Source organism: Pelobates fuscus, chromosome 3 (genome assembly GCF_036172605.1).
Source record: "Pelobates fuscus isolate aPelFus1 chromosome 3, aPelFus1.pri, whole genome shotgun sequence".
In the NCBI taxonomy this organism is placed as follows: Eukaryota; Metazoa; Chordata; class Amphibia; order Anura; family Pelobatidae; genus Pelobates; species Pelobates fuscus.
Window position 1 is genome coordinate 155048875 of NC_086319.1, and position 13520 is coordinate 155062394.

A 13520-nucleotide genomic window follows, 5' to 3' on the forward strand; every position below is an offset into this window, starting at 1 on the left:
GCATGAAAAATACTGCATCAATAAGTCTGTGAAGGCATCCTCATTGGTTACTAGGGATGTAATATCCCAAAGGTTCAACAACAAAAAATTTGAAGCTAGTCATCTTACCTTTTATCAAGACTTGCTTAGAGCAACACTGCAGTGGAGAAGATCCCTAAGCAGAGTCACGTGACCGTTAAGGGAAGCAAACATAGAATATCATTGGACAGCTTCACAATCTTGATAAGTGACCAAAGATTGAACTGTCCTAACCATAATATCTTCAGAGGAGGCATAGCATTTCTTACTGCCCTGATACTTTGTGTACCAGCTACTGGGCCAACACATTGATGGGATTTTCGTACAGTGGTCCCATTTCTTCCAAGAAAAGGAGAGCGTCCTGGATCCACAACCTGACTTAAGCCTATTAGTCGCTGTTGTTTTTTTGTATTTATGTTACACAGTTTTTCTTCATTGAGTTTTCAATGGGGAATATACCCCACTGTTGATGGTCAGCTGGTGGCCCTGTGGCTTTACGGTTACAAATCTTACACAATGCTAGTTTTTCTAAAGTTTACTAATGCTTTTTATAATGTTGTAACCATCTCCTCCCCACCCCCCGCCCCCTCACCCTCACCAGCTTGGTTAGGGGTACCTCAATTTAGTTAAGCCCCTTTTTTATAGCCCTGATGGGGCATTTTTGAAATATGCCCTTAAACCAATCGCCTTTTCATATGCTGCACCGCCTCTCAGTTGAAGTATAATATAGACTCCCTGTTTTTGTGTACTTTACACTCGTGACATTGTATAATTATAATTTGGGTTGATTTACACTGTATAATTGTTTTATATTGTCTTTGCACCGCTGTTAAAGTTAAAATATCAGCATGCCTAATTTGGTTAAAGTCTAGTTTTAAAACCACAGTTTATTGCTTGCCGTATTTGTCCTATAGCTGCCGCAAATGAATTTAATTTCTAGCAATATGATGCATTTTCACAATTTAGACTAATAGGTTAATCTATTAAGAGTTATTTTTGCACTAGTTGTTGAAGTTATTGTCAAACTTTGGAAACAAAAGGATTAAAGAGAGTGCTGTTTGTCCTTTAAAAAAAAAGGTCTCTGTCACAAAATGCCAGCACTTGGGAAAAGGCTAAGTCATGGAGGGGGTTAACAGTTGGCTCTCTGTAGCTAGAAACAAATCCATCTGTTATTAGTATTTGAGGGTATTTTAATAATGTCATCAATAAAAAGTTAAATACATCTCCCCAATGTAAAACTCCCAAAATATTACATAGTGCTACTTGGTGGTGGAATCGTATGTTTCCAATGAAGCAGAAACACTTTTTCAGTGAAGCTACACAAACTTCAATCCGAAAAGGTTGAAAGTTACTATGGTTACCATAAATTGGCAACAACATGGAAGTATAAGCTAAAATAAAGCAGAGCTGTCAGACACACATTTTGGATGACAACATGATCTTCACCTAGGAATTGAACAAAATAATATAAATGATTATATAAGCAAGCAAAAAAATATTTCCAGGACATATTATTTTTAGTCCAGTAGGTGACAAGATGATAATATGGCAACAAACATTTTCTTGAACTATTAAATTTTTTTAAAATATAGATTTTTAAATGTAGTAAGGCATTCTGAGCGTTCTGCTTTACTATTCCTGGGTTGCACTGCACCAAATACCAAAGGGTTCAAAAGCTGTAATGTCTGCAGCTCAGGTACTTTTATCTCATGTAAAAAAAAATAAAAAATAAAAAATATATATATATATATATATATATATAATCCACCAAAAAACAGCTGCTCACCGGTCTTTTAAAAGTTCAAAATGTTATCAAATAAAGATTAAAAGAGACCAACGTTTCAGTCCCAGCTCGGGACTTTCCTCAGACCAACGTTTCAGTCCCAGCCCTGAGGAAAGTCCCGAGCTGGGACTGAAACGTTGGTCTCTTTTAATCTTTATTTAATAAAATTTTGAACTTTTAAGAGACCGGTGAGCAGCTGTTTTTTGGTGGATTATACGATTGGAGTCCGAGCTATGGCACCCGGCACAGTGGCAATCAACTAAAGCGTGAGTGCGGGGGATTTTGGATTTTTTTTATATATATATATATATATATATATATTCTGATAATCTCCTCCAATATACATCATATTATCGTATGCTAGAATTGTATAAATAATGGTGATAACAGGCTAACAAGGGTATTTGAGAGGTGTGGAGAATAATGTGAGATATGTTGGGCAGATTGATACATCAATATTCAGGTAATGAGGTGCAGAAATAATCTCTCCACATATCTCTTTTAATCTTCGAACAATGGTGCAGACACACACTCTTAACTTTGTGACTTTTTTTGAATAAAGCATGGTTAGTAGAAGATATAAAAAGAAATGCAAAATATTACTTAACTTGTAAAAACAGCTTCCCAAGGTAGTACTCCGATATGGGATAAAAATAACATCAACTTTCTGGATCTAACCCTTTTTCATGAGGTTATAACTAAATGTTACTTTAAACCCACAGATAAATGAAGTTTATTTTTATTTTTACGTGGATGCTGAGACCATAATTAGGACTAAGCACCGGCACTAAGAATATCACAGCATTGAGTGCCAGACAGTATTTGATATATATATATATATATATATATATATATATATATATATATATACAGGGAGTGCAGAATTATTAGGCAAATGAGTATTTTGATCACATCATCCTCTTTATGCATGTTGTCTTACTCCAAGCTGTATAGGCTCGAAAGCCTACTACCAATTAAGCATATTAGGTGATGTGCATCTCTGTAATGAGAAGGGGTGTGGTCTAATGACATCAACACCCTATATCAGGTGTGCATAATTATTAGGCAACTTCCTTTCCTTTGGCAAAATGGGTCAAAAGAAGGACTTGACAGGCTCAGAAAAGTCAAAAATAGTGAGATATCTTGCAGAGGGATGCAGCACTCTTAAAATTGCAAAGCTTCTGAAGCGTGATCATCGAACAATCAAGCGTTTCATTCAAAATAGTCAACAGGGTCGCAAGAAGCGTGTGGAGAAACCAAGGCGCAAAATAACTGCCCATGAACTGAGAAAAGTCAAGCGTGCAGCTGCCAAGATGCCACTTGCCACCAGTTTGGCCATATTTCAGAGCTGCAACATCACTGGAGTGCCCAAAAGCACAAGGTGTGCAATACTCAGAGACATGGCCAAGGTAAGAAAGGCTGAAAGACGACCACCACTGAACAAGACACACAAGCTGAAACGTCAAGACTGGGCCAAGAAATATCTCAAGACTGATTTTTCTAAGGTTTTATGGACTGATGAAATGAGAGTGAGTCTTGGTGGGCCAGATGGATGGGCCCGTGGCTGGATTGGTAAAGGGCAGAGAGCTCCAGTCCGACTCAGACGCCAGCAAGGTGGAGGTGGAGTACTGGTTTGGGCTGGTATCATCAAAGATGAGCTTGTGGGGCCTTTTCGGGTTGAGGATGGAGTCAAGCTCAACTCCCAGTCCTACTGCCAGTTTCTGGAAGACACCTTCTTCAAGCAGTGTTACAGGAAGAAGTCTGCATCCTTCAAGAAAAACATGATTTTCATGCAGGAATATGCTCAATCACACGCGTCCAAGTACTCCACAGCGTGGCTGGCAAGAAAGGGTATAAAAGAAGAAAATCTAATAACATGGCCTCCTTGTTCACCTGATCTGAACCCCATTGAGAACCTGTGGTCCATCATCAAATGTGAGATTTACAAGGAGGGAAAACAGTACACCTCTCTGAACAGTGTCTGGGAGGCTGTGGTTGCTGCTGCACGCAATGTTAATGGTGAACAGATCAAAACACTGACAGAATCCATGGATGGCAGGCTTTTGAGTGTCCTTGCAAAGAAAGGTGGCTATATTGGTCACTGATTTGTTTTTGTTATGTTTTTGAATGTCAGAAATGTATATTTGTGAATGTTGAGATGTTATATTGGTTTCACTGGTAAAAATAAATAATTGAAATGGGTATATATTTGTTTTTTGTTAAGTTGCCTAATAATTATGCACAGTAATAGTCACCTGCACACACAGATATCCCCCTAAAATAGCTATAACTAAAAACAAACTACAAACTACTTCCAAAAATATTCAGCTTTGATATTAATGAGTTTTTTGGGTTCATTGAGAACATGGTTGTTGTTCAATAATAAAATTAATCCTCAAAAATACAACTTGCCTAATAATTCTGCACTCCCTGTATATATATATATATATATATACATATATATATATATATATATATATATATATATATGTGTGTGTGTGTGTGTGTGTAAATTGGATTAGTCCAGTAGACAAGATGGCAAAATACCAGAGTATGCAATGATACCTTTTTTATTGGACTATCATAATATTTCAAAGACAAGTTTTCAAGAGTTTTCTCTCTTCCTCAAGTCTGAAGCAATACTGATCAATCTAATAGAGTTTAACACTTAAAACAACTGATGTTAGAGAAGGGGAGGGAGCGGGAGCTAGGGGGGTATTATGAATAGCAGAAGATGTGCCTGAAAGTGAAAGGTGCAGGTTGGCTGAGAATAGCCCAAAAAGGTAAATAAAAAGAGGAGAGTCAATAAGCTAGTTAAAAAGAAAAAAATAACCTCCCCCCCCCAAAAAAAAAAAATCAGTAAAAAGTTTTGATAGTGTGTGAGAAAGCCAGAGTCTACATTAACTCCTCCATTTCTGGTCTTAGAAATATGCTATCTGACACTACTTCTCCACCAACGTTTCATTTAGTTAAATATTTATTTGTATACTTTGTAGTGGGGGCAGCGGAGAGAGAAGAGGAGAGAAAGAAGCAAATCAAGCTCTCCCTACTTTCTCTCACCTACCTCCACCCTCCCTCGGAACATTTGATCTTGAATCTTTCTACTTCTAGGATGTATGACATGTATGTTGTTATTGTAACGCTATAAAATGATCATCTTTTAGATTGATAGGTTAATCATGTATGAAAATGATCTTATAATAATGTTTGTTTGTCCTTTTGTATATGTGATTTGTATAGAAATATGAAAATAAAAATAATTTTTAAAAGTTATATTAAGGCATTACTGACTTTTTAAAAGAAAGCATTTCACCCTTTACATTTTACTTGCAATTTTTTTTTGCAGGAAGAAGACCTTTATGAATCTGAAGATGTTAATACATATGAATATTGTGCAGGTGACTATAACAACTCTAAAAATAATTGATTTTTTTTTTTGTGGGAAAAAGACACTGGTCCAGATGGACAAAATTAAGTGAAGATGAACATATTTCTACCTCAATGGCAATTCTCATTTTTATGTAAGCCAGTGGACAAATAGTTAAACCTCTCTTTTGTTTGACAAAATAAATAAAAAGACTTGTGGGGGCTATTGATACCCCCATGTTACTATATATATGTTACTACATCTTAAACTAGTGACTGGGCAGCCATTGCTGCCCAGTCACTAGAAATGTCAGAATCCATTGGAATGGGGCCTCTGAATTAAGTTAACCTCTTCACTAATTCAAAGTATGAAATAATGTTTAACGTTTATTTGAAATGTGATGGACATAGCTAGCATGTTAAAGGAACACCATAGCATTAGGCATACAATCCTGTATTTGCTGGTTTGTTTTAGGTTTCCAGTAAAAACTCCCTCTGTACTACCAGCCGCTCAGCCACCAACAACATTATCTGGTTCTCTAGCTGATGGTAATTCCATGCTCCTCGTTGAGAAGTGTTGGAAACTGATTTGCTAAGAGTTTCCATGTCACGTGACCAAGTTTTACTGTAGTGGCTTAATGTTTTACATTGCATGTTTCAAAGCAAAGGACCACTGCACCCATACCACTTCATTGAGATGATGTGGTCTGGGTGACTTTAGTGTTCCTTCAAATAAAGTCAAACAATAGTTTCATACATAGTCTGAACATGAAAGTTAAAAAAAAATAGAAATATATCTGACTTATATTTTTGTTTATCGTACCTCCCATCATTGAAATAAATGTATGCAGGAAGGGAGTAGGGGGCAGCAAGTGATGGTGTGCGTCAGTGGGGATGTAGCAGCGAGTTTCCCCTGTCAAAAGGAGGGCCGGTCCCCTGTGCTAGCCAACCTCCCTCAGGATTGCTAATGCACAAAGCACTGTTACTCTCTAATGGGCTCTCTGCGTTCATGTTGCGAAACACATGCATCTAATGATATGATCACAATTCTCTAGTGTCTGCATAAGCAAGATAACCAGATAACCATTTTCAATCAGCTTAAAATACAATATGGGATATTTCTGGCATCTAAATCCCCTGTGCTGGAAATGGCATGATGTCTGCTACACAAATAAACTTCCTCAATATCTGCCTGTAATATTTGTGCTCGATCTAAATTTCAAATATACACTGAACAAAATCATAAACGCAACACTTTAGTTTTTCCCCCCATTTTTCATGAGCTGAATTCAAAGATCTAAGACTTTTTCTTTGTACACAAAAGGCCTATTTCTCTCAAATATTGTTCGCATATCTGTCTACATCTTTGTTAGTGAGCACTTCTTGAGATAATCCATCCACCTCACAGCTCTGGCATATCAGGATGCTTATTAGACAACATGATTATTGCACAGGTGTGCCTTAGGCTGGCCACAATAAAAGGCCACTCTAAAATGTGCAATTTTACTGTATTGGGGGGTTCGAAAACCAATCCGTATCTGGTGTGACCACCATTTGCCTCACGCAGTGCCACACTTCTCCTTCGCATACAGTTGATCAGATTGTTGATTGTGGCCTGTGGAATGCTGGTCCACTCCTCTTCAATGGCTGTTGCTGCATATTGGCAGGACCTGGAACACGCTGTCGTATACGCTGATACAGAGAATCCCAAACATGCTCAATGGGTGACTTGTCTGGTGATATGCTGGCCATGCAAGAACTGGGATGTTTTCAGCTTCCAGGAATTGTGTACAGATCCTTGCAACATGGGGCAGTGCATTATCATGCTGCAACATGAGGTGATGGTTGTGGATGAATGGCACAACAATGGGCCTCAGGATCTTGTCACGGTATCTCTGTGCATTCAAAATGCCATCAATAAAATGCACCTGTGTTCATTGTCCAAAACATACGCCTGCCCATACCATAACCCCACCGCCACCATGGGCCACTCGATCCACAACGTTCACATCAGAAAACTGCTCACTCACACGACGACATACACACTGTCTGCCATTAGCCCTGTACAGTGAAAAACGGGATTCATCCATGAAGAGAACACCTCACCAAGGTTTCTGACAGTTTGTGCAGAAATTCTTTGGTTATGCAAACCGATTGTTGCAGCAGCTGTCTGGGTGGCTGGTCTCAGATGATCTTGTAGGTGAAGATGCTGGATGTGGAGGTCCTGGACTGGTGTGGTTACATGTGGTCTGCGGTTGTGAGGTCGGTTGGCTGTACTGCCAAATTCTCTGCAAACGCCTTTGGAGACGGCTTATGGTAGAGAAATGTACATTCAGAGCACAGGCTACAGCTCTGGTGGACATTCCTGCATTCAGCATGTCAATTGCACGCTTCCTTAAAACTTGCGACATCTCTGGCATTGTGCTGTGTTAAAACTGCACATTTTAGAGTGGCCTTTTATTGTGGCCAGCCTTTGGCACACCTTTGCAATAATCATGCTGTCTAATCAGAATCTTGATATGCCACACCTGTGAGGTGGATGGATTATCTCGGCAAAGGAGAAGTGCTCACTAACACCGATTTAGACAGATTTGTGAACAATATTTGGGAAAAATAGGCCTTTTGTGTACATAGAAAAAGTCTTAGATCTTTAAGTTCAGCTTATGAAAAATGGGGGCAAAAACAAATGTGTTGCGTTTATAATTGTGTTCAGTGTATCTAAAACAGACAATGACAAACAGATAAGCACACCGTTTTTTATTGCAATGTCTATGGATAGAGAATGCATCTTTACAGTCACAATATTGCTTCCATTCCTTCTAACAAGCGTAGGTGAACATTTTGACAATGTTTACATAAGGTAGTATTTAAGCAACAAACTTTAAAACAAAAACAGTGATGAACACTCACTTTTATTTAAAACATTGTTAAGTGTGTTTAGTACTTAGCAAGTTTACCTAATGTATGCGGTTATAACATAATATTGGTTTCGTTGGTGTAATTAGAGTATGTTTTGAATATATGTAAACTAGGATATAAAATAATGGAAGAGGCTGAAGGCACATTATGTGGGTACTAAAAAGCAGTCACTGCAAATAAAATAGGTAACAGAGTAAAAAATCTGATTGTAGAATCTTCAGACATATTATTTAGTTTTTTTAAGAATATGTCGCAACTAAGAAATGCCATAAGAACTGTTATATGCTATATAAAGTCATGGTGTGGGCTTTATCACAAATATTAGTGAATATCACCTAATATTTCAGCTCTGTGATACGCTAGTTGAGCAGTTATATGTTATTGATTTTACTCTGGGTATATGAGAGCATTGAGAGGTCTCCAATAGCACAGGGGCTTAAACGGGAAATGTCACTTTCTAATGTAATATACTGTATTCATCTTAGTAAATGCTATTGATTTATGTGGTTTTGTCAAATAGCAAGCAGAGTTATATATATATATTAAAATCAAATAACATCTGACAACTGAAGCACATAATGATTGCCATCATTTTGAATTATTAATGTTTAAATGTTCCAGCTCTATATGAAAATGTATTTCGTTTTTCCATGATTCCTACATGTTTCTTGTTACTGTCTGTGATATAATAGGAATCATGGGAATCAACATATTGGAATATTGGAATATTGGCAGTATGGGATTTTTTCTGTAATATTAATTATCATACTAAATATAATCTATATGCCATGTAACTTTAACTAATGTAAAATAAAAGGACAATTTACTTTGAAAATGTAGGTGTTTGTAGCCTTGCACCTACAACTGTTGTTCAATTGCATTTTCCAATTACTGGAATTTTGGGAAATATAGCTGAAGTCATATGGTGTGCCTTATTTTCTTGTATATCTTATATTAAAACATCTGTTCTATTTCCTCCTGCTGTTGAACATGTGGAGCTATCCAGTGCTGAAATAAAATGTTGTACTTTTGACATCATTGTAATGCCCTTAGTTTCTACCACAGTAAGGCCACATAGGATTTAACAGGTTTGGAGTCAAAGAGCATGTATACTCCCTTTAGCTTGGAGCCTGCCCCCACCATGTAAGCATCTTCAAATTCCCTGAAAGTAATGATTATGCAAACTGAAATAGGTGAAAGGTGGTGGAAGTGAACTGTTGTCCGCATGTAACATATAGACCTGATTTATTTATTCAATATATCTTGTTGTGATAGGCTATCCCATCAGGATGCATATTATGGCTCTTGACTGAAGCTTATTTCTTTACTGTCTACCTAAGTTACATTCAACGATATGTAGTTATTGGCTATAATGCTACAATACATAACTATATACTAACCAGAACTGTAAACCTCGGTGTTCCCCCTTTACCAATAATAGAATGTTATCGTAAATATACTTGAAATCGGCGAGTATTAGGGAGGGACCAACCGAAAATCTATGTGGGGGGAAAATACTCGCCTCCTGTCATTATTAAAATTAAGATTATAGGTACACTACGTTAGCATAATCTACAATTTTATCACATGACAGGAGGCTTCCTATTTTGCATTTTTAACGCTGCGGTAACAACGAAAAAGATGCGTGTGATGTCTGTCTAAAGTAAAAAACCCTGAAGGTATTTTCTCTAGTCCAGTCTGCCGAGCGTAGAATATCCGCTAACGATGCTCCCGCCGAATATGCGCGTGAAGCCGCCGCCCCTCATACCGAGTGGGCCCCAAATTTTGGGTCGACCCCTGCCAGGGATAAGAGCCAACATACCCATCTAGCCAGCGTGGTGTTAGTTATGGGCTTGTATGGTTTGGTGTACGACACCAGTAGCTGACCCGATTGGGAAAAACAAAGAGGTTCGGTTACTTCAACGTACCGTAGAAGCGTGTTCACTACGCATAGACGAGGAACCGCTGGAAAAAAGGGATAGGACATGGACGTAGAGTCCGTCTTGGTCCTGCGTGACACCGTGAGGTAACTCCTTCTGGTGTTACCGTGAAACCGTCCACGTCGAAAGCTCTAACGTCCGAGACTCTTCGAAACAAAACTAAGCATAGCAGGAGCATCAGCTTGGCTCTTAGTTGTCTTAGTGATAAGGTCTCATTGTCGGGCCAATTTTTCAGAAATCTGATAACTAGATCTACATCCCATAGACTGTTATACTTCGGGGCCGGAGGTCTGGACAGTTTGATACCCCGAAGTAGACGGCATATCAAAGCGTTCTGACCCACTGGTGTTCTGTTTATCGGAATGTGGGCCGCCGAGATGGCGGATCGGGTGATATTAATCGACCTGTATGCTCTTCCTTCCGAGAATAAGCTTGACAGAAAATTTAGAATGTAGGGAATAGGTGCTGTAAAGGGATCGAGGTCCCTCGCCATGCACCAGCGATTCCATGTGTTCCATGCTGATAGGTAGTTGCGCACTCAGGTGCCCATGAGTCTCATAGTAGGTCTCTAGTCGTCTGCGATAGGCCTGAGACATTCCAGGATCCCCGGAAAGACTCCAGGCCACCAGCTCCAGTCGTTCCTGTGTTACTAGTGGATGAGGTTCCCCTTCCGGGTTCGTTAGAAGGAACACTGGTAGGACTAGTGGATGGTCCTGTGACAGCGCTAGTAGGTCCGGGAACCATGCTTGTCTCTTCCACAATGGAGTGATTAGTATCAGTGATGTTCCTGATCCGCGTAGGTGCTAGCATTGAGAATGGCAAGAACGCGTACGCTCCTGTCGGTGGCCATTGTTATAGGAACGCATCCACCGCTTGGCTCTGTGGATCCGGGAGCCAGCTGTAGTATCTCGGTAGTTGCGTGTATGTCCGTGACGCAAAGAGGTCTATGTGTAGGGGACCTCTTACCGTTCTTATCCTGTGGAAGATGGTGGTGCTTAGGCGCCAATCGCTGCTGTCTCGCCAATGTCGAGAGAACCAGTCCGCCGTGAGGTTGTTGACCCCGGGTAGGTATTCTGCCCTGATCATGATGTTGCGGGGCAGGCAAAATCGATAGATGTCCTTCGTTGCTTCTGTTAGTGCTCGTGATCTGGCTCCGCCCAGATGGTTTATGTAATGTACTGCTGATACGTTGTCCATGCGTAAGAGTATGCAGCAGTTGGACATGTGTTTGGCCAGACTGCGTATCGCAAAGGATCCCGCTATCAACTTAAGGCAATTGATGTGTAGGAGCTTCTCTTCCTCTGACCACGGGCCTCTGGTGGATGCCCGTGCGCAGTGGGCTCCCCAGCCCCATAGGCTGGCGTCCGATTCCAGGATGAAGTCCGGGTTTGGTCCGAATATGGCTCTGCCGTTCCATGCCTCCATGTGGAGGAGCCACCATCGAAGTTCTGTCCGTACTTCTGGTGACACCGGAATCCAGTGGTCGTATGTACGTCCTTGTCTCAGGTGGTGGGCCTTCGCCCGTTGCATGGCTCGGTAATGTAGTGGTCCCGGGAAGATCGCTTGTATGGAAGATGATAATAGGCCTACCATTCTGGCCAGTAGGCGGAGTGGTATTGAGTCTTTTCGGAGTACCCGGCGTATTTCTTTCCGTATCGTCGCAATTTTTGTCGTGGGTAGCCGTAGGGTACACGTTCTTGAATCGATTTCGAATCCTAGAAATTGTACCACCTCGGCTGGTTGGAGTGATGATTTCTCTCTGTTTACGATGAAGCCCAATGATTCCAATAAGTGCACTATGGATCTTGTTTGAGAGCGAAGTCTGGATGCAGTCTCGCAGAATATTAGGATGTCGTCCAAATAGATTAGGCAGCGGATGCCCTTCTCCCTTCGGTATGCCAATCCTGGCTTCATGAGCTTTGTAAAGCACCATGGTGCTGAGCTGAGGCCGAATGGGAGACAAGTAAATTGGCATGTGAGGTTTTTCCAGGTGAATCTGAGGAAGAGTCGGCTGACGTGGGCTATCGGTACCGAGAGATAGGCATCTTTTAAGTTTAGCCGAGTGAACCAGTCGTGTTTTTGCAATAGGTCTCTGAGAAGATGGATCCCTTCCATTTTGAAATGCCTGTAGGTGACGAAACCGTTCAGCTGGCGCAGGTTGATGACCGGTCTGTAGTCTCCTGTTTTTTTTTAGGACTAAGAAGATGAAGAAACCCGTATCGTCCGGGGCGATATCCACAGCCCCTTTGTCGAACAGGGCCTGGATCTCTTTGTCTATGATTTTGGTGTGTAGTGCCGACGCTCTTATTGGCGGTGGGCGACGGTTCTGTACCGGGGTGTCTGAGAACTCGATCTCGTAGCCAGCCACCGTACGTAGGATCCAGTTGTCCGAAGATATCTTCCCCCATTCCTGTGAAAAGAGAGACAGTCTGCCTGCAGTCATATGAGAGTACAAAGAGGTTGTGTTGGGGTTGCTCACCTGCGTTGAAGCGTCCGCGGGTGCGGGTGCCTCTGGAACGGAATGAACCCTGTGGGAAGTTGGTTCTTGTAGATGGGAAGAACGCTTGAGATGTTTGAGTTCTGGGGCCTGTAGGCCAGAATCGGCTGGTGGCTCGGCCCCTTTGGCGACCAGCCCTGCCAAAAACTGGTGTGTGAAATACTTGTTTGATGGACGTCTGTGCCTTGTTAAGCGCAGTGAAGAGGTTCACGTGCTTTTTTAGCTCTGTTATGAACGAGTCTCCGAAAAGCTGGCTGTTCGCCAGTGGTCCCATCTCTTTCTTCCCCAGTTCCATTAATTTGGGGTCCATTTTCAGTAACGCTGTCCTGCGGCGTTCTGCGCACATCGCCGTGTTAGTGTTGCCCAGGATACAGATGGCTCGCTGTACCCATTCGCGTATCATGTGGGCATCCAGAGCGGTGCCCTGGGAGAGGGCCAGGTCGGCCAGGTATAGTATTTTCGCCAGAGGGCCTAGGATGTCCAGGAGTTTGTCCTGGGATTCCTTAAGGCCCTTCTCTATCCCTTTCCGTGGGTCTCGGCCCGCGCGGGACATGAACAGGGACATGGTAGTGTCAAATTCTGGGGTGTGTGCAATTTTGTCTGGTAGCATGGGTCTTGGGCATTCTGCCCGTAGTCTCACCCTCACTTCTTTTTCCATTGGTTTTCTCAGCCAGAAATGGATGAACTGGGCAACAGTTATGCAAAATAGGAAGCCTCCTGTCATGTGATAAAATTATAGTAGTTCTGTCCCTGTTTAAGAGGATTGTCACAGTTATGTATCTGTTATTGTGTGTGATTTTGCTACAGAAATGGTATTGCTATCTTCTGGATGCATACAGTGTTCACTGTATGAATGAAAGCTCTGCTAACATCTGTCATTCTTATATGTATTTTTCTTTTTCCCTTTGTTTACTGCTTCATATTGTTATGATGTTTGCCACCCTTGCCCTCTGCTACAGCATATACCATACACACTTTATTGTCTCACAGTTCGACA

The 13520-nt window shown here is 41.1% G+C and overlaps 1 protein-coding gene across 1 annotated transcript in view; it reads left to right on the top strand.

Annotated features, from left to right (window-relative positions):
• The window catches only part of AGBL3 (AGBL carboxypeptidase 3), a 143510-nt gene that overhangs the window by 13249 nt on the left and 116741 nt on the right, over nucleotides 1-13520 (top strand). The window contains exon 3 of the mRNA XM_063447552.1: nucleotides 5148-5199. Within this exon, the coding sequence (XP_063303622.1) occupies nucleotides 5148-5199 (52 nt within the window). The remainder of the gene's footprint in view (nucleotides 1-5147; nucleotides 5200-13520) is intronic.